At 38.2% G+C, this 21719-nt stretch overlaps 2 protein-coding genes across 3 annotated transcripts; one reads left to right on the top strand and one right to left on the bottom strand.

Annotated features, from left to right (window-relative positions):
- Window positions 1–1505: 1505 nt before the first annotated feature.
- rmi1 (RMI1, RecQ mediated genome instability 1, homolog (S. cerevisiae)) lies at window positions 1506–4875 on the bottom strand. Of its 2 annotated transcripts, none has more exons than XM_048210833.1 (2): window positions 4747–4875; window positions 1506–3406 (listed from the first exon to the last, which is right to left on the bottom strand). In XM_048210833.1, exon 2 carries the CDS (start codon window positions 3381–3383, stop codon window positions 1749–1751), a length of 1635 nt encoding a protein of 544 aa, XP_048066790.1. In that variant the 5' UTR covers window positions 3384–3406; window positions 4747–4875; the 3' UTR covers window positions 1506–1748. The 2 variants fall into 2 exon arrangements, with proteins under 2 accessions (XP_048066790.1, XP_048066788.1); XM_048210831.1 differs by having other exon boundaries at window positions 4549–4796.
- hnrnpk (heterogeneous nuclear ribonucleoprotein K) lies at window positions 4870–21623 on the top strand. The gene is given in 19 exon segments (XM_048210834.1): window positions 4870–5003; window positions 5910–6019; window positions 9044–9141; window positions 9221–9277; window positions 9890–9933; window positions 10741–10813; window positions 13234–13347; window positions 13425–13553; window positions 13637–13877; window positions 13880–13955; window positions 14050–14139; window positions 14524–14577; window positions 14713–14755; window positions 14887–14899; window positions 15828–15869; window positions 17520–17555; window positions 20268–20329; window positions 20405–20574; window positions 20663–21623. Coding segments are annotated over 18 exon segments (1431 nt in total). The 5' UTR covers window positions 4870–5003; window positions 5910–5961; the 3' UTR covers window positions 20694–21623.
- The last annotated feature ends 96 nt before the right edge of the window (window positions 21624–21719 follow it).

Genomic DNA, 21719 nt, shown 5'->3' with positions numbered 1-21719 from the left:
TTAGATGAGCACAGTGGGAGTCTCGTGAAGGGGCAATTTACGTGCACTCAGTTAATGACACTCAAGTATTTTTAGGCCAAGACCATAAACCATAAAGATAAAGATGTAGAAGCCAGGACTACTATCTGCTTAAATTTAACAGATGGAGTATGGGATTACTTAAAACAAGAGATACTTCATTATGAAAGCCCTGCCTTGTTGTGGTCTTGAATTGTGCATACATTTTCCACAATGTTTTTTTTTTTTTTTTTTTATAAATAGCAGGTACCTTCATGTACACAGCAGAAAGAAGCTGGCTGTCCAAGCTGGTTCATTAAACGGTCCATTTGGGATGTGCTTGGAATTACACTCCACTGCTGCCATCTACCGGTGCCCATTGGTATTTGTTTAAGGACTTTTATGAAGTCCATGCTAAAGGCAAGCATCACTCTTATTGTTAAGGATGACGGATTTGCAAACACATTTCCGTTTGATATTAGGCCTACTTTTAATTCTCATTCGCTGACACATTTTATACTCTTATTGTTTTCATATTGTTTTGAATGTATACATATTAGTTCAGTATTTTTATGTTTTTTTCTGCTCATTTTCACAGTGGTGACACATACATTCCCTCCACCAGCATTAGTGCAAACTGTTACCACTGACCATCTTGGATGTTTGCCTGATTTTCTAAGCAAATAATGTCCTAAAAACCTTACTTCAAGAAAGACAAAGCAGTAATTTTAACAGACACTGTTGGTTTTCATGATCACCCTGCTGAAAACCAGCCTGGCTGGATGGTCTTAGCTGGTTAAAACCCCTCTAAATCACCCAGCTATGACTGGACTGGAAAACCAGTTAAACTGCTTAGCTGTTTGTTTGTTTGTTTGTTTTTCTCTCTTTGTCAGCAGGGTGGACAGGAATACTGATAGATTCACAATAAAAATGCAAAAATGCATAACCCACATTTGCAGGAATGTGGTCCACATGCTTGAAATTGTCAATGCACAGAGAAGATGCTAATGTGAATGTGCGCACAGATGATGAGAGTTCTAACATGCATGAGGAGGAAAGATTTTCATGCTAGTTAGTAGACAATTCTAATGCCATGTCAGCAGCTGAGGTGATTTTGGCATAGCAGTGTTATACATTTCTACCAATTACAAAGTAGAAATAAAACCAATCAAAATAAAACTGAAAAATACAATAAATTAAATTACACAAAAATTAAAAATTCTAAAATGTTTTCTGGAAGGATCTCATTAAAAAAGTTGGAAAGACTTCCAATGTTACAACTGCACTTCGTTATGACTATACTTGATATAGTACTACTTCAAATCATGTTGTTTATTGGGGAAAAGTGCTCTATTACTTTTCTAATAAAGAAACATGTTAAAACCTCCCAGAACACAGTAGAACCAACATAGCAACACCCTGGCAACCAATTACAACACCTTACATTTTCTCCAGAAAATGTAACAGTTAAAATTGTGCTAGAAATTAAAAAAATAAATAAATAAAAATCAAGTGAAATTAGAATTCTTTATTTTTTAATATTCACAGAAGACATTAAAATACAAAAAACACAAAAAATTGAACAAAAACAATTATGAAAATAGAATACAATGAATTCTGAAATGCAGTTTTCTTGAGACTGAGAGAACCAAAACAAGTTATTCCACTCAAATCTTGTTGAAGCCACTGACTGAATCAGTACAAACACTGTGAGGTTAGGTTAAAAAGAGAGTCAAGAGAATAAGTAGTGCTTAATTCCTCCTCTCTTTCACTCTTTTCTGCAGCTCGGAGCAGTCTCTGTCAGAGAGCGGACTGGCACTCAACACGACTCCTCTGCCCGTCTGATCCACCTGCACGCTCATCATACAGCACATATCCACCAGCTCTCTTTGACAATGCAGTATCCCACTGTCCACTTCACCGCGTCTCGCCGGGTCTTTCCGTAGGACTCGGGTCTCCGTTGCCGAGAAGCCAATGAGATTGGCCAGCATGGTGTCAGACAGATCCACGTCCAAGTACCCGGTTCCATCTGATATGGTGGCCTCCAGTTTCCATGCACTGCCGCTAATGCGCAACTTTCCCACCAGTGTGACGATGAAAGCTTGTAGACGAAAAACCTGAATGCTGGCGGGTGGCCAACTGCCTGCCTGTAGTGTGCAAAGGTACGTGGGAGCAGGTGCGTTTCGTTTGCAACCAGAAGACTCTACGGTGTTTGTAGAGGAACTTGCACCAGATGTATCACAAGCTTCATTTAAGTTTCTGCTTTGGTGAGTGTTGCTAAGAGGAGTTCTGGAGCGAAAACTTAGAGGATTAAGTTCTTCCGTTTTGGGCTGGGTTGGTAACTTTGAGTCAGGTTGCTGGATTTCAGAGTGTTCCCAAATACTTGGCAAGACTTCTGAATCTATCGGGCGCATCACACTGTCCAGCTCCTCCAACGGGATGTCATCAAAGTCCTCAGGAATGTAGTCCATCATATCATCAGCGGCGTTTTGTGGAACATCATCAAAATTGTCTGGAATACTTCTGAAGTCATCATCTGGAATTTCATCCATATTATCCCAGTTGTCTTCCCTGGAAATGGGCATCACTTGAGGATGGGGTTGTGAATGATGGTGAGATGGTCTGGAGGAAGCTTCTGAAGTTAGGCTGTCATAGCCGCTGTCGGCTACCTGATGATCTCCCACAACCTCTACGCTGGCCAGAAGCTCCCGGTCATCCGGTTCCTCACCCTGTGGATGGTTCTCCTCAGGCAAACCAAGTGTCCCACAAAGCACTCTTCCTTGAGAGTATATCTCCAAAAGCTGTTCCACCTCCCCGCCTAACACCTTCACGTTCTCAGCCTTCAAAAGCAACACCCCTAGACGGACGGCGATCGGCCCAACTAGCTGGAGCTTTGTGCCGGGAGGCAGGTTGGTACTCAGAGCTGGGATAGGCCGGTATTCCATACCCTCCAGACTCTGCACTCCATCCGTGAGCTGCAACATCAACACGCGAGTGGGCTTGGCCTCCCACGGCCTCTGCGTTTCCTGCGTAACAGCCGAGACTTGATCATTGGAGCAGTCGGTGCCTCGAATACGCTGCAGTTGAGTGTAGGCAGGCTGGCTGATGTCTAGTACGGAGTCCATCTGAACACAGTAACAGCTGTCCAGTTGTGTCTTCAGTGCCTCCGAAATTCCTTCGGGGAGAACTGGGTGGGCCAGATCTCGCAGGTCCGTCAGCAGCCATTGCTCCAAGACTCGCTGATTCAGCTGCGACTGAGGCACGGATTCTCTATCCGCCTCCTCCTTTATCCAGTTCACACAAGCGTCCAGCCAGGCAGGAGGGACTTGGACGTGCCATTCAGAGTGCAGCCATGCCTGGGTAACCTGGACTTCACCCACGGACATCCTCTCAAACCCTAGAGCCTTATCTTTTAAACATGAAAAGAGGCAAATATATAGTAAAGAATTAGGATTTAAATAAAGAGTTAAAGGTGCAATATGTAAGATTTTTTTGTCCGCTAGAGGTCGCTAGAGGTCTATTCAAAACAAAGGCGTAGCCAAGCTGGGTGCGGAAACTTGGGACATGTGGTCTTCACCTCACGGCCGGTGGAAAACAATTGGGATAGGATTCGGGAAGAAATCATGTTCATGGATGCGATTATTAATGTTACTGTAGTATGAAGCAGAGCAGGACCGAGTGTTGTGGAGCTGAACGAGGAGCTGGAGCGATTGATCAACACACGCCTCACGAGCAGCGGGACTTTTATTATGTCACAGTCGCCGGCGCCGCTTCCACTTTTCCAGTCATGAGTATGAGGTAACGCAGCTCTGTTTATCATATTAGATACATTTGAGTGTGTTGAAAATGATGTTATAATGTTACTTTGTGCGTTCGCTCGGCGGCTGCTGTTGCACACTGCAGTAAGATAGATCGATTTCTTATTAAATGCTTCGATCATATTAAATGCTGGATGGCTTGTGTTGATAAATGGCATGCAATTAATTTTAAAACGTATTGTATGATGGAAATGCTGTATTACTGATACTAAAAATAAAGCTGCATCTGATTATGTATGTTAGCTACTTCACAAAATATAGTTTTTCTCTGAGGCATGGTAAAACATGGTACTCGCAAAAAATCAAGAAAATTCGATTTAAACAATAAGACTAAACGTGTTGAGCTATATAACAACAATTAGTTTTCTCACGATTTACAAATAGTTGGAAACATTTGGGATATTGTAAGTACTCAAGTGAACAAAATATGTAACACTGGCCTAGTGGTTTTTGTATATTTTACTGCAAAATTCTTACATATTGCACCTTTAATGCATATCCCCTCTCTCTCTCTCTCTCTCATATACATATGTATATATATATATATATATATATATATATATATATATATATGCACATACACATATACATATATATATATATATATATATATATATATATATATATCCTGAAAACATTTTTATTTCTTTCATTTTTTAAAATAAAACCAAATAACTACACTGTACTACAGTATATACATCTTTTTTATGATTAGTTAAAGTAGATACCTTACCAGAAAATGAGTAATTCCATCTTTATTCCTGTGCAGGCTGCATGGTGCCTAATTTTAGAGAGCGCCACTTTGTTCTAGTGAATGTGTTGCTATCATAACCTACACTACAGGTCGTCTTGTGATTCCCTTACAGCGACTAATTTACTTTTTTGACACTTCATGGAATAACTTACAAAGAAACATCACAATTAAACCTACCTCATGTCAAAACACAACTGTACTTTCTGAAAGACTAGTCGTGCTAATCATGAACGCGGTCATAAAAGATTGGCGTTTCATTTGACCAATGATTGTTCGTGACGCTGCTGGAGTTTCGGTATTGCTGCGGTTTGAGCCAATCAGAGCGCGTTTCTTTTGTGGAGGGAGGTGCTTTCATTGGTCCGCGCTACATCGGCGTTAGAAAGATTTAGTGCGTCATTGTTGTTACGAAGGGGGAGTAAGACAGGAACAGGTCGGTAAGTATATTTCCTGATACAAAAATCATTCTATTATTGTTATTAATACAGTAAACCAATATATTTCAGTGTAAAACATGTTCACAGTTCTAAATGATCGATATACATTTTTTGTGCACACGGTTAAGTTGCATTTTTGCTAGATAGCTAACCTCATCTCTGTTAGCTAAAGGAAGTTAGCATTCCTAATCAGCTATTTCATCTACTGTAATTTCCACAGTTTGAAGAAAGCGTTTGCGTTGTATTTATTTGTTTTATTAATTTTTACCACCAAAGGTAGTAACCATGAGAACTTCTATTGAAAAAATACTTTATGGTAGTTAGCTAGCTCGTTAGCTTCCTGAAACTATTGTTAATTAGCCCGTCATGCAGCTGATTCCGTACAGGAAGATGGCGACTAATCAATTTATTTACAGTAATCCTGTGTCTCAAAGCACTGTAAGTTGCATATCTAGACAACATCGTTAGGAATCAGTTGGCGAATAGTTAGTGAGCATCACAGGCGCGTTCGAGCGTTCATATGCCCTTGTAGTGCGCACAATGCTGTCTAGGTAGGCAGCCCAATACATTTTGATACACAGCCCAAGTGTTGGTTTGTTTTTAATACGTTCTTGAGTTTCTTTCTAATTTTAGATACGTTATATTGCAGTGTACTGCTTTTCAGTCCATATTTAAGGTTTTTCTTATTCCTGCAGAATAGCTACCAGAACATTTAGTTTCAGTTCTGCTTTGTTTTAATCATTCCTCTTAAAATACTGTGTTTTGCACTAATCATGCTCCATGGACAAAAAGAGAACCGTTCATTCTGATGGGATCCCTAGAATGATCATACAAACAATCTTGGGATTAGCATCCTATCAGGTCATATAACATTTTCTGTCATGCACTACTTGTATTTTCCCCTAGGCATCCGTTAGGAAAGAGAGAACTGTTCATCTCCACTTGTTGTAGATAGATAATGGAGCCAGAAAACGACCCGCAGGAAGAGGAGACCTACAGCAACAAAGATAGTAATGGTAAGATACTGTGGTGTGTGTGTTTTTTTTTTTTTTTTAAAGCAGCATAAAATCAAAATGGAACCAATATATTGAATGTTGTTATTGTGCATTCTTTTTCCAAAGAAAAACCATCCACTTCCCAACTTCCCAAAATCCTTCTGTTTCTTGTGCAGTAACTTGTTTAACCCTTTAAAGGGTTAGTTCATGAAAATAATGTCATTTATTACTCACCCTCATGCCGTTCCACACCCGTAAGACCTTCATTCATCTTTGGAACACAAATTAAGATATTTTTGTTGAAATCCGATGGCTCAGTGAGGCCTGCATAGACAGCAATGACATTTCCTCTCTCAAGATCCATAAAGGTACTAAAAATATATTTAAAACAGTTCATGTGACTACAGTGGTTTTACCTTAATATTATAAAGTGACAAGAATATTTGTGCATGAAAAAACCCCAAAATAACGAATTTTTAACAATATCTAGTGATGGCCGATTTCATAACACTGCTTCATGAAGCTTCGGAGCTTTACGAATCGAATCCGTGGTTCAGAGCGCCAAAGTCACGTGATTTCAGCTTCAGATTGGCGGTTTGATACGCGTTTCATAATGCTCCGAAGCAGTGTTTTGAAATCGGCCATCACTATATATTGTTAAACCATTTTTTTTTTGGCACACAAAAAATATTCTCGTTGCTTTATAATATTAAGATAGAACCACTGTACTCACATGAACTGATTTAAATTTATTTTTAGTACCTTATGGATCTTGAGAGAGGAAGTACCATTGCTGTGAATGCAGGCCTCACTGAGCCATTGGATTTCATCAACAATATCTTAATTTGTGTTCCGAAGATGAACGAAGGTTTGGAACGACATGAGGGTGAGTAATAAATGACATTATTTTCATTTTTGGGTGAACTAACCCTTTAAATCCAGACACATGAAATAATAGTTAGAAAAATCTAATTTCTGAAATGGAATAGTTTGTGTCTCCGCAAAACGGATATAAATCCGATCTTCGATTCCCGCGCTATATGCAAATTTAACGGAGTTCACGTCAATGAAAGCAACATGTATGAGCTGCATTTTATTTATCATCAGCTAATTTCAAGATCAAAGACCGCAATAGGAGAAAGAGCGGCATCAGCACTGGTAAGATCATTTAGTCTTATTACTTTTAATGATGATTATTGTGATTTGAGCGTCTGCAACTTAGTTTCAGTTTCATTTAAAGAGATACCAGAGAAACTCGGCTACACGTCGGCAGCGCCGTCATATCTGGTTATAACATATCGCCTATAACACGCTCTCACACATTTTGGGAGGAGTAAAATTTACATATGTGGTGTCAACAACCAGATGCATTTACAGTTGTCCAGTTTCATCTGAAATGCACCTCAAACCACCTCCTCACGAAAGCACTTTGGAGGACATTTACACCTGGTCTTTTCACGTTCAGATAACCGTCTGATCAGAGAAAACGCATGAAGTGACCAGGTGTAAATAGGCCCTCAATGGCCTTTTACTTGCTAAAAAAAGTCTAAACCATCAATCAGATAACAGAAGGTATGTAGTAGATGGTGTACCACAGGTTTTTCAGCAAATTTTTGATCATGTTGATTATTTAGAGGCCTTAGAAATTTGAAAGCAAATATCATACAGTAGGCTAAAGTTAGCATGAAATGAAAATTAATCCTATTTTCTAAATGCATGTTATAGATATTATTATGAGCGGTTCATCCATGTATAGATTTAATTTTTAAAACATTGTTTTGACCCTGTAAATTAATCAAAGTGTCTGAACTGGATCTTCAACGAACTTCTCATTGATGACATATGCCAAATTCTCCAGACATTTGGTCCACTCAAACGTGCCCCTGCAAACTTGCGTTCATCTGCCTGCACCAGAAGTCTCCAACCTTGCTCCTGGAGGCCCTCTGTTCTGCAGAGTTTCGCTCCAACCCTAATCAAACACACCTGAACCAGCTAATTCAGGATCGCTTGAAAATCACATACTGAATCAGGTTGGATGCAAACTTTACAGGGCAGTGGGCCTCCAGGAGCAAGGTTGAAGACCGTTGCATACCCCACATTTCCCCAACCTAAATTTTTCTTTATCGATAATGTTACACTCTAATGCAGTTACACTCTAATGCACTCTCCTGGAGACACACCAACACTACACATTTTCAAACTCTTTCCAATCAAACACACCTGATTCAACCCATCCAAGACCGGGCTGTGTTCCACTCCACTTTTAGACACCCAATCATGAACTTCACTAAGCACTTCCCCTCGGGGGATTCTCGCTGCTTTTTGAAGTGCGTCCACTTGAACAAGGGAAGTTTATATGGACAGACCCTTTTCCCTCGATTCTGACCGAGGGAGCGAGTCTACTTAGGTGTACACTTCAAGCAGATCTATATCTCACAATTCAGCTTGATTGTGATATCACAGCAGACTGAAGTGCAAGATATATTAATTATTTTTGAATTAATAGTGTATCATATATTAATAATTATGTTGAGATTTAGTCACATAATAATCATAATAATCTATTGATTTTTTTTTTTTTTTTTTTGTCATTTAATTTTTTTTAACAGCTCATATACTTATAGGATTTTATATTTTCTCCAACAGCTTATATGCATTTAGAATGGTGCATAAAACAAATTGGTAAAAGGGGTTTAAATAATAAATCAGCTCCATAGTGAATTCCAAGTGATACGTGCGTTTCATTTAAACCTTATGCACGAGTTCCGCCAGTAGTGGGCACTCATGCAATGTAAGCAATGACGCATATCCGATTTCATGAGATGGAGGAAAGTTAGTGAGTGAAGGGCATGAAAGTTTGGAGTGGAATGCAGCCCAGAAATATATGGGTCAGATAAGGGAGACGTCCAAAATGTGCACTGTTGGTGTGCCTCCAGGAAGCACTGCTTTAATGTATGTCACAATACAGAAGAAAAGATCTGTCGCTAGTTCCGTTTCATTGCAGCTTTTACATGATAAACATATGTGTTGCGAATTCCATTTCAGGTAAGCGTTCTGCTGAGGATACTGAGGAGGACAAGCCCCATAAGCGATCACGAAATTCTGATGACATGGTGGAGCTCAGAATTCTGCTACAGAGCAAAGTAAGTCCCTGAGTTTCCCATGACTTCTGAGTTTTGTTTCTCCTGCTGTACCTCAATGCTGATACACTCTTCTCTCCAGAATGCCGGAGCGGTGATTGGAAAGGGTGGGAAGAATATTAAAGCTCTGCGCACAGATGTGAGTACTCTTTTGTTTAGTTTGCACATTCTCACTCTTTCTGTGGTAGATGTTTGTAGAACTGGGTTATAATATGATAATGCTAATAAGTATAAAAACCAACAGAACACTTTAAGCTCATCATCCTTGTCCAAGGAAAATGATAGATTTTGTGGAACCAAGGCAGTTTGTGTTACAAAAGCAGTGCTGTGTAATAAATACCCCACATTCTACTGTACTCTTGAGTTAATTGAAGAGTATATATGAATCTTTGATGCTGGCTAAATTAGTGTTTGGCCTAGTACATATTCTCATAATCTGTTCCTCTCCTGTTCTCCATTCTCCTCCAACATTATGAGAATTCACACTGAAAGTGTTTCCAATTAAAAAATGTATTCCTCTTCCACTCCCTCTCCCCTTTTCCTTGTTTTTTTGTTTTTGTTTTTATTTTTCTGTTCATTTTTGGCCAATTCCCATATTCCGGATCGACTCGTACCGCCCACCTGCGTTGCCGCCTGACCTCCTGACTCCCTGGTTGGCCACACCCATAATCGCGCCCTTCCTATTGGGCGGCTTACTTGATTGACATCCGTGTGCTTGATTGCTCTGGGTACTTGGCCCCGCCCCCTGCAGTACAATGCCACTGTGTCAGTCCCAGACAGCAGTGGGCCCGAGCGGTACGTGCCACTCAGATACTCCAACCTCCAAGTCATATCAGCTCTGTTACTGCCAATATCAGAACTGTTTTAACATCCTTAATGTACAAACTACTCCCTTTCTACCATGAAACATGAGTATGATGCTGCCATGACGATCAATATGAATTTAAATGCTGTTGTGCTATGTTCAAATGCCTTTTCTGTCATGTAAGGGAAGCCCTTTCCCACCCTGTTTCCCTCTCCGACGTCAGAAACATTTTGTACCTTTGGGAAATGTACTTCCTCCACAGTTTTCATTTTAAAGGTTTCTTGCTAATACAAGGCTGAATTTAGTTATTTATGGTGAAGGGGCAGTGCAAAATACATTTTCTCCCTTTTGTCTGTTGTATTGTTTTACTGTGGTATCTGACTTTTGAACTTTGCTCCACTGCTCCCCCCCGCAAACCCTCAACCCCCCTGTCTGTTTATCTATCATCTGTCTCTCTTCTCTACTGGATCTGGAACCTGCTTGATTCATGTTCATCTCTGCCATTCTCTGTCTCTGCACTGTCTCACCCCTCTATCAGTTTCATACCTTGACCTTCCCTGTATCTTGACATTTCAGCAACGGGAAGGAGCTTCAGTTTGTTTTTCTTTGTTTTCCTGTGTTCTCCACTCCCCTTTGACCAAGGGGTGCATGACTCCATGACTCTATTTGGGGTCTGTTCCCTCTCCTCACATTTAAATGCGCTAACAAAAGCACTGATCGTTTTCTTCAGGCTGTTCGTGTGTCTAATATCCACTCTCTTCTCTCTTCTCGTGGAATGCGATACATTACTTTGACAGAATCCTAAGCATCAGTGCCGATATTCCCACTGTAGCTGAGATACTGCTGAAGATCATACCTACTCTAGAAGAGGTGAGTGTTTTTCACAATTCATATGACATGGGAGTAGGGGTGGGTGATACACATTTATTTTGGTTTATTTGAGTTTAATTTATTTACATAGAAAATGGTTTGCTTCGGAATCACGTAGGCAGATCATTTTAAAAATACTTGTGTGTGTGTGTGTGTGTATATATATATATATATATATATATATATATATATATATATATATATATATATATATATATATATATATATATATATATATATATATATATATATATATATATATATATATAATATTAAAAATTAAATAGATATTCTTATTATTTATTTTTAATGCTGTCAAAATTAGTGCGTTAAGTGCGTGTTTTTAATGGCATTAATCCAGCATCCATTTTTGGCTAGTGTTACATTATATGATCATGCTCTTATTCACGCAAATGCTTTTAAACCATTCAAGCGCCACAAGACAAACGAGAATGTAATGTCTGTCTTGTGTGACACACACACGACTCGTGCACAGAAAGACATGTGCCAGTATCAAGTTCTCTTTTGCGCTTGAACAAACAATAACACAGAATTATGCCCAAGTATCAGTTTTGTCTAGTATCCTCAAAAGAACAGTCTTAAATGAACTTAAAGAGTTGTGAGGAAATGAGATGCGTGTCAGTTCTACTTCATGTACGGCAGCAGCAGTTCTTAAAGTCACAGCAGCCTAATAAACCAGTTGCTGTGATATCTGTCATTAATGTCAATCAAAGAACAAATGTAACAGAGAAAATTGTAGCTTTAATAAGGATTAATCTATATTTAATTTATAATTTATGCAGTCAAGACTGTAAAGTGTTTGATAACTTTATTCAATTTCTGTATATTTCCTACCTCTTAGACAGGTAAATATGACATTTTATTATAATGGGTTTATGTGAAGATTGTTTTAAGTTCACTTAAATTAACATTTATTTTTAAGCCTAATGTTGAAATTGATGGCTTTTAATTATACTGTAATGTTCAGTGCTTCCCACAGGTTTGAAATATACTTGCGGTGGTAGCCGGGCGAAAAATCCTCCTATTACCCACGGCACAAAAATCGTCTACTACATGTGACAAACAAATAATGTGTGATTTTTAACAGTATTTTTATTTATTGAAATTAATTTTAATTACATAGCATATTACATTTAATTACATACTAATATTATGCTTATTATGCATTGTAAATTATGCAAAATGACAGCATTTAAATGGTTCACCTTTTCATATGTTCTCCTTGCTGTCATATAGTGTCTCTCTCAGTGAATGGGACACAGCTTTTACTAGTAAAATTTATAAAATGAATAATATACGTGTCAAATAATGTTCTTAGTCTTTTCTTCCTGTGGGGGAGACTATAATAATTTACTATGAATTAAATGGAAATCAAATTAAATACAATTTATTGTGTAACCAAAATCCCAATAATGCCCAGAAGAAAAAGAAAAAACTTTTAATGTGTGACTTTTAATTATAAACAAGCCCGAAATACACAGGTACTCTTATTTTGAAATGTCTGTACTATTGCAGGCTGTTCCTTCAGATTCTTACAATCGTCTAAAATATTTTATATAAAGGCCATGAAGTAGACTTTGTAATAATTCATCAACTTGAGTTCATTAGCAATCACTTGGCATAAATCTGCGCTTTTCATTGATTGAGAATCACTTTGAAGCAGTCTGAGGCACTGTTGCGTGAGCTTGTAGAACGCGCAACAGCGCCACCTTGTGACTTTGCAACATGCAGCGCCCGTGGGAATGCTAGCGGGAGTAAACAGTTCTGACGCACACATAATGAGCAGGTACGAAACGACTAGTTAATCGATCGCGGATGGTTTCATTATCTTGCGCGGATATAAAAGTATAAGAGGATAAAAATAATAAAAGCAAAAATGTGTCTCCAAATATACTTGGGCGGTCGTTATTATACGTGGGCGGCCCTCCCAAGTAAAGTCTGTGTGGGAAGCACTGATGTTAAATGTCTATAATTAATGTTTTAAAAAAATAATCAATTTCATTGAGAAATCGGTACCAGTATTAGTTTCAGTGATACTGGCCTTCGTTCATAAAAAGATGCCATTACACAAATATTTGAAATATACTGCCTTTAAATTGTTTCTACGTTAATTTGGAGAGTAACTGTGAAATTATTACAATATAAAAATATTAAAAACTCAAATGTTTAAATCACCATTAATTACAGCGATTTAAAAAAAAAAATAATAATAATTGATTATTTTTTAAACAGATTGACAGTACTAATATATTTATTTATTAATTTTAACTTGACCAACTTATATTAAAATAATGTAATTTATGTCACCTACCCCTTGATGAGAAGCTGCACATTCCCTGAACCTGTTACTATATATTTGAATGGCACATCTGATTCTCGTCTCTGATTGGTTGGAGCAGTATCAACATCATAAGGGCGTGGACTTTGACTGTGAACTGAGGCTTCTCATCCATCAGAGTCTAGCTGGAAGCATCATTGGCGTGAAGGGTGCCAAGATTAAGGAACTTCGTGAAGTAAGACACTAAAATGAGAATTTTAACCATAAAATATGAATTTTATATCTGTGCTGATCAAAAACCTTCTGTTCTAGAGCACCCAGACCACCATCAAACTCTTTCAGGAGTGCTGTCCTCAGTCCACTGACCGCGTGGTGCTAGTGGGGGGCAAAGCAGAGCGGGTGGTGCAGTGCATTAGGACCATGCTAGAGCTCATTGTGGAGGTCAGACTGACATATCATTTCCCAGTGCTGTTTGTCACTGTGGTGTTATACATGTTTCTCATTAACTCTCTCTCTCTTTCCAGGCTCCCATTAAAGGACGAGCTCAGCAGTACGACCCTAACTTTTACGACGAGACCTACGACTATGGTGGCTTCAGCAGTACGTATGAAGAGCGGGGCCGTCGGCCCATGGGAGGCTTCTCTTCGCGGGGGCGTGGCAGCGGAGGTGGCTTTGATCGAATGCCCCCCAGTGGAGGACGTGGTGGCCACCACATGCAGAACAGGAGAGACTATGATGACATGAGCCCACGCAGGGGCCCCCCCTCCATCCCAGAGAGGGGGGGAGAGGAGGGGGTCGTCCCCCGCGAAACATGCCCATGGGACCCCCACACCACAGGAGAGGGTGAGCCACTCTGATATATATTTTTATTCCATTGAAATATAAAGACTGGAATACACTACATGCCTTTTGCCTTGATTTTTCCCCTTATTTGCAGTCTGGACAAGTCAACGCTAGTAGCTGAAAGTCAGAGCCAGTCTGCAGGTTTTGGGCAGTCGGAGTTGACCGTCACAGAAAATCGTATAGTGTATGATGGCCACAGACTGTCGGAGAATATCACACGTCTTTGATATTTTTAACTGATTTTAGAACACTCATGCATTGAGGCGCATGTTTCTGCATGAGTTTATGTTTGGAGCAACTTTAATTTAGTTCAGTGTTTGAAGAACTTTGACTTGAAAGTCCGTTAGTGTGTAAAATGTGTAGTTGTTTTGTGTATGATGCCTAGTTTTTCAATAACTCTTCAAATTAATAGTTGTGTAGTGTATTCCAGTCTTAACATATGTAGGATCTAAAAAACTTTAGACATTTTTTTTTCCCCCCAAGAATTTTCATTTTGGTTTATCGTTAAATATTGATTTGTCATTTTGTTGGATAACAGTTCCTGAATGCTGTGTTTCTAACTTTACAGTGATGACCAGTACTCCTACAGCTCCCAGCGTGGCCACATGGAAGAAAGGCGGCAGTAAGTTCTTCAGTTGAATCAGTGCTGTTCATGTTTTCCCTTGTTATCAGCTATAATGCTTTCTTGTGTTGTGTAGGATGTTATTAGCAGTTAATCACTGTATGCCATATTTATCAATTTTCTTTTTTTCTCCAGTGGGGAAAGACGAGGGCGCAGTGATCGTTATGGAGGCAGCATGGTCAGTATTCAGTCTTCTTGCAATTTTATTATTTAGTTCTGTTTCAAGAAATGACTCAAACTACATTTTAAAAACCACAGTCCATGCACAGAGGTTTTTAATTCTCACCCTTCTTTTCTCTTTCTTTACAGAATGATGGATATGGTAAGTTTTTCTTTAAATACATATTTGCTTTTCTGCATTCGAAAGGTGGCTCATAATGAAATTGTTTTTGTTTGTGTTTTTTTCTTGAGGAAAATTTGTTTCACCTTTTTATGTCAACTTTTAGTCTCACCAAAGTCTTTGAAATGTTTTATAAACTATTTGACTAACTTTGGCCGAGTATTGCCCACTTAGACAGGAAGATTGTCTGACTGTGTGAAGCAACTAACCACAACTTTATTAGTTGCATGTTGTCTAGGGGTGGGTTTATCTAAAATATAAGGGGACATGATGATGGGAAAACATTACATGTTAGGGAAAATTATATTTCAATGCTTTTCCTTTCTCTCACCAAAAAAAAAAAAAAAAAAAAAAAAAAAATGCATTCTCATAACTTTGCATTCACTGAAATATAGCTTTTCCTCCCACAACATATTATTTCCATTACAAATGAAAATGTTTTTGAGTGAATGCAAAAGCACTGAAACACAACTTTTCCATCCATCTCATCTTTTTTTTTTTTCTTTAACCATCACCATGTCCTTTTAGGGGCTCTGTAGTTTTAATTATTTACTGAGTGAATTCAAGTAAATCGGGACACTTTTTTTTTACTTTCAAGACTATCAAAAGAGTGGCCCAGTTTACATATCTTTACTGTACACCGGTGGTTTTTGATATTGCGGGGAAGGGGGGTGCCATTTACTATTAGTAAAAATAATAATTTTGTTAATATATGTAAAAATGTCTAATTCAATATAATAATTCAATATATAATTAAATGCCCAAAAAATTAAACTGTTACTGTATATTCACTATCTAAGCTCGCTGTTCGGTTGTTTTAAGAATAAACCACCAGTTTATCTGCCATTTTGCTGCATACAGTTACTGTAGGCTACAAAAGATTTAAACATGGATAAATGGTTATCAACAGGGTCGCTGAAAAGGACAAATGCAGATGTTTCTTCATCTACAAGTAAGGATAAATCTTCAGCAACGCCTGACATCAAAAAGACTAAAAATAAAGCTAAACGAAGAAAATACAGTAGTGACTACCTAGCTCTAGTGTTCACGTGTTGGAACGGAGAACAAGCAGCTGAAATGAAGCTTTACATTATTTAGCTTTTTTTTTTTTTTTTTTTTTTTTTTTCACTTTACACATTTTATTGGAAAAAGCTTTAGCAGATCAAGCCTGATCTCCGTTTGCAACTTGCTTCTTTTCAGCCCGAAATACAGTGCTTAGTAAATGCTAAAAAACACCAACCTTTGCATTAGAATAGGTTAGTCACAAAGATTTTAGTTTATAAGGTCTAATTATGTGCCAGAGTCTCTTGACGCTCGGCCAGGCCCTGTTCCACAGTCGAAGCTTTAATAATAGGATATTGGCAACACAGATTTAGCAAACGTTTCAGTGCGTTTTTGTGTTTGCGCTCTGGACAGCGTCAAATGGTTCTATTTACAACATACTTTTGCAGTGTTGAGCAATGTAGCCAATCACAGGTATATCTGTTAATTTCTGGAATGCAATGGCCAATCAGATAGTCTGAATCCACTCACCGCTTTTGTTCAATCTCATTTTATCAAACAAAGTGTAGACACGATGTAAAGAGATTTATTGTGCAGTGTAGACAGCTTCATTGATTAACAGCCATGTACATGCTGCAAATGTGGAATTCACTCTCAAATTTGCATAGCAGTGGGTAAGACAAAAGTCTGATATACATGCATTAAAGGGTTAGTTCACCCAAAAATGAAAATTCTGTCATTAATTACTCACCCTCATTCCGTTCCACACCCGTAAGACCTTCGTTCATCTTTGGAACACAAATTAAGATATTTTTGTGTTTGCGTCCGAAAGCTGACTCATTATTGGCCGACGCTGTACACTGAGCAGCACAATGCATGTGTGAGCTGCTGACGCAGGAGCCGACCAATAATGAGACTGCGTTCTGACGTAAAAACACGGAAGTGCTGCACTGCATTCACTATGTCAACAGCGTAGGAGACTGACAGGGAAGAGAAGAAATTGTTGAGTAAAGTCATTATTTTTGTTTTGTTTTTGCACACAAAAGTATTCTAGTCACTTCATTACATTAAGGTTTAACCACTGCAGTCACATGGACTATTTTAGTGATGTATTTACTACCTTTATGGACCTTTTAAAGTAGTAATTAAATTGCTGTCTATGGAGGAGTCGGAGAGCTCTCGGATTTAATCAAAAATATCTTAATTTGTGTTCTGAAGATGAACGAAGTTCTTGCGGGTTTGGAACGACATGAGGGGAAGTAATTAATGACAGAATTTTCATTTTTGGGTGAACTAACCCTTTTAAGGCTAGAGTACCCGATTTGATTCTGGAACCGGGCCTGGGCTCGGTGTAACCCATTATCTGCATTTTCTGTTCATTGCCAGTTTATTCAGTAAATTATTCAGTAATTACAGTGTCAATATCAGTTTGTAAGTCATCATTAACCAACATGACACCTAGTCGGGTCCGTTAAAATTCTTGCAGTGAGCCGCAGAAACTTAAAGTGTTTGATTGTGTGGGCCGTGAGTTGGGAAAGGTTGGGAACCACTGCTGTTACAGTAAAGATTATTTACTTTTTCTTTTTGTTTCTCAAATCAGACAATAATTCATCTTGGGATTCCTCCTATCAGTCTGGTAAGTACACCATCCTGTTATAATAAGATAGGGACACACCAAACCAGCGCCAAAGAACTAGCGCTGATGAAAGCCGACTGTGGCGTCGCCTCGGATTGGGGCAAAAAAGTTATACTTGAACACCGCACAGATTACAGCCGACAACCAAATAGAACGTATGTTCTGTGCCTGCATGAGGACATGACTCCCCCATACCAGCAGGTGGCAGTAGTCTGTATTCGAAACACTGGAAGAGCTAGAACTGTGGATATACAAAGCAAGCAACGCTTGATTTTACCATTGTTCACACCAGTCTTGCTCATTACAGACTTACTTGTGTAGCTTTGATGTCCTGAAAGCCATGTTACTATTAAAATAATTTACTGTTCAAATGAGATGAAATTACAAGAATACGTGCCTGTAGTGTGTTCCTTCTTTACTCTATCATTTGCTTTAGCCACATTTGTGCTTTTTTTTTTTTTTTCTCGTGTGCTGATTTGCTTAGTTGAACCGCCAATCAAAGTAATCTCTCTCTCTGATGGCTGACCATCGGTTTGGTGTGTCCAAAGCTGAAGCTTTGTGTATATATACTAGGGGTGTAACGATACGCTCAGGTCACGATACGGTACGTATCTCGATACGGAGTTCACGATACGATACGTATCACGATATTTTGAACAAAATGAAACTGAAATTCAAACAAGATTTATTAAAAAAACATGAACAAATTTCAATAATTTTCCTTGTTGTACATACAAGATCACATTTCAATAAAATAAATAAATATAAAAATTTAATAAAAACCTTCTGTATTCAAATTAACAGTTGAATAGGGCTGTCTGTCACTGAAAAAAAATGTTAAATTTAACATGAACTTAGACGTTTACATATCGCGTCTAAAAACGCGTGGAAGGCGCGGCCGCACCGCTTCTCCTTCTTCCCAAAGCGCTCGCGCTCCCGTGGCGTCGGTCGTTGCTATGCAACCATGAACTGAGCTCTCCAAGAGGAACAGGATGTTTCTGCAAAGGATAAATGATTTCTAGCCCTTGCATTAGTTCTACTACGAGATATATTGATGGAGATAAGATATAAAAACCACCATGTACAGCTATGATCAGCTGTTCGGCTGAGCTTTTGATGTTTTGTTACGGAAAGGCCATAGCTGATCGGTTGATTCTTGTCACACGACCTGCGGTGCGCTTGCGGCATTCTGAGAAGTTGAGAATTGCATGCGCGTCGCGACCGCGTTGATCCCATTATGAGCACGCCTGCCACGCGGCTACATTTGAAAATAATAACGGACTTGCACGCGGAAAAGACGCAATATGTGAACGGCCCCACAGAACTTCTTAAAGCAAAGCATCGCAAGCGTCTTTTGCTTTTCTGTGAGCACAGCTGTTGCTGTGGCACTGCGGTGAAAGAAAGCCACGACTTTTCTCACGCGACCATGCAAGAGACTGACATGAGAAACGTTTAAACCTGCTTGCAAGATTCAATGTGTGCGCGAAACACTTACTGAACTAGAGAGCTGATTGAGACAGGATAACTCTGGGAGTTGGAAGGGGTGTGTCGCGATTCTGCCTTCTCACATCGCGATACAGGTTCGTGGACCTGCGTATCGCGATTTCGGTTTTATATCGCATATCGTTACAGCCCTAATATATACAGTACAGTCCAAAAGTTTGGAACCACTAAGATTTTTAATGTTTTTAAAAGAAGTTTCGTCTGCTCACCAAGGCTACATTTATTTAATTAAAAATACAGTAAAAACAGTAATATTGTGAAATATTATTACAATTTAAAATAACTGTTTTCTATTTGAATATATTTCACAAAGTAATTTATTCCTGTGATCAAAGCTGAATTTTCAGCATCATTACTCCAGTCTTCAGTGTCACATGATCCTTCAGAAATCATTCTAATATGCTGATCTGCTGCTCAAGAAACATTTAATGTGTACAATTGTACAAAATATTTGTGTACAATATTTTTTTTCAGGATTATTTGATGAATAGAAAGTTCAAAAGAACAGTGTTTATCTGAAATCTAATCTTTTGTAACATTATAAATGTCTTTACTGCTACTTTTGATTGATTTAATGCATCCTTGCTGAATAAAAGTATTCATTTCTTTAATTTCTTTTCAAAAAAATAAAAATTCTTACTGACCCCAAACTTTTGAACGGTAGTGTATAATGCTACAGAATCTTTGTATTTCAGATAAATGCTGTTCTTTTGAACTTTCTATTCATCAAGGAATCCTGAGAAAAAAGAAAAAAAAAGTACACAACTGTTTTCAACATTGAAAATAATCATAAATGTTTCTTGAGCAGCAGATCAGCATATTAGAATGATTTCTGAAGGATCATGTGACACTGAAGACTGGAGTAACGATGCTGAAAATTCAGCTTTGCCATCACAGGAATAATTACTTTGTCAAATATATTTAAATAGTACACAGTTATTTTAAATTGTAATAATATTTCACAATATTACTATTTTTTACTGTATTTTTAATTAAATAAATGTAGCCTTGGTGAGCAGACGAAACTTCTTTTAAAAACATTAAAAATCTTAGTGGTTCCAAACTTTTGGACTGTACTGTATATAATTTATATAATATAATATATATTTTTTTTTTTTTTTTTTTTTTCCTTCAAATTCAAATAGACTTCTTGAAATTCTCCAGTTGTACATCTCCCATTAAGATACATTTCCCTCTCTTTATGCTCAGGTGGAAGAAGTAGTTACAGTGAAGGTCCTGTGATCACCACACAAGTGACTATTCCTAAAGATGTGAGTAAATCACTCCTGATGCGATACCATTTACACATGAAACACGTATTTAACTCCTCCTGCTGTGATTCTCAGCTGGCCGGATCGATCATCGGTAAAGGGGGTCAGAGGATCAAGCAGATTCGTCATGAGTCCGGAGCATCAATCAAAATCGACGAGCCCCTACAGGGTTCTGAGGACCGCATCATCACCATCACAGGAACCCAAGACCAGATCCAGAACGCTCAGTACCTGTTACAGAACAGGTATGTTACAGATTGAGTGATCACCTCAGAGTGGACTAAAGCATTATGATGCTGACTGATCTTCTCTCCCACTCTCTCTGTTCATCAGCGCTCTACACCTCTTGGGACGCCAGAACTAACCAGCCCTTGTTTCTCAGGATATCCATCCAACTGAAGCTCAAGTCCTCGTCACCGCGTGATGGCCTGACACATGACGCGTCCTTGTCTGTCACCTTTATAGGAATCCCTCATAGAATCGTACAAGCCCGAGCCCTCTGGTTGTCCTTGATTGTGGATTTTGTGGGATTGTTCTTTCTTTTGGTTGTTTTTATAAATATTAATTTTATATGGGCCAACTATCACTTCACACAAATCTTGAATGAGCAGATAGCTGCTTCTCAACAGGACGTTGTTGTTGATTTTTTTTTTTTTTTTTTTCTTCTTTTTTTTCTTTTTCCCTTTTGGAGTGAATGTTTTATTAGTTAGGAAAATTTCCAAAAGCTTGATCCGGAATGTACACATTCAACCCCCCCTTCTTTTTTTATTATTATTTTTTAAACACCCCTGAGTGTTCTAAAACTGCATTTGATAGAGAATAAAATGTAAATATCCAGTGATACTATGGAAAATGATTACTATGGACATATGAATATATCCTTTACACTCTGTTTCATTCATGTGATGTTTTTCCTCAGCAAAAATACAGATATTTTCACCAGGTACTGAAAGCTTGCAGTACTTTTTTTGTATGTCTTTTCTCCTGTCTGTTGCTGGGTTTTTAAAATCTAGTGTTTTAAAAAAAATTACTCTACCTCTGGAATTTTTTGTAGGCCTGCCATCCTAAAGAAGGCTCATAATCATTGTGCATTTTTCTTTTTAAGAAGAAAAAACAAGTGGATTTGAAGTTTTAGACTATATTTGTGTCGGAGCAGGACAATAATTCTCACTCTCCCTGTCTTTTATTTTTCTTATCTTTATTTTTTTACTCAAATTTTCTCTGAAGTTCTTCAACCAGGCACATTTGTAGAGTTTGTCATTTGTCTGAAATAAAGGAATTGCCATTTTTTTCAGTGTGGTATGATTATTAAATTGTGTCAATACACTTAATGTCCCATCCCTTCTATAAAATGAAAATGATTATGTCTGGACAAACATTTAACAAAAAT

Source organism: Megalobrama amblycephala, linkage group LG12 (genome assembly GCF_018812025.1).
Source record: "Megalobrama amblycephala isolate DHTTF-2021 linkage group LG12, ASM1881202v1, whole genome shotgun sequence".
Taxonomy (NCBI): Eukaryota; Metazoa; Chordata; class Actinopteri; order Cypriniformes; family Xenocyprididae; genus Megalobrama; species Megalobrama amblycephala.
The sequence above is the reverse complement of the archived record's forward strand: the minus strand, read 5'-3'. Positions and strand labels throughout refer to the sequence as shown.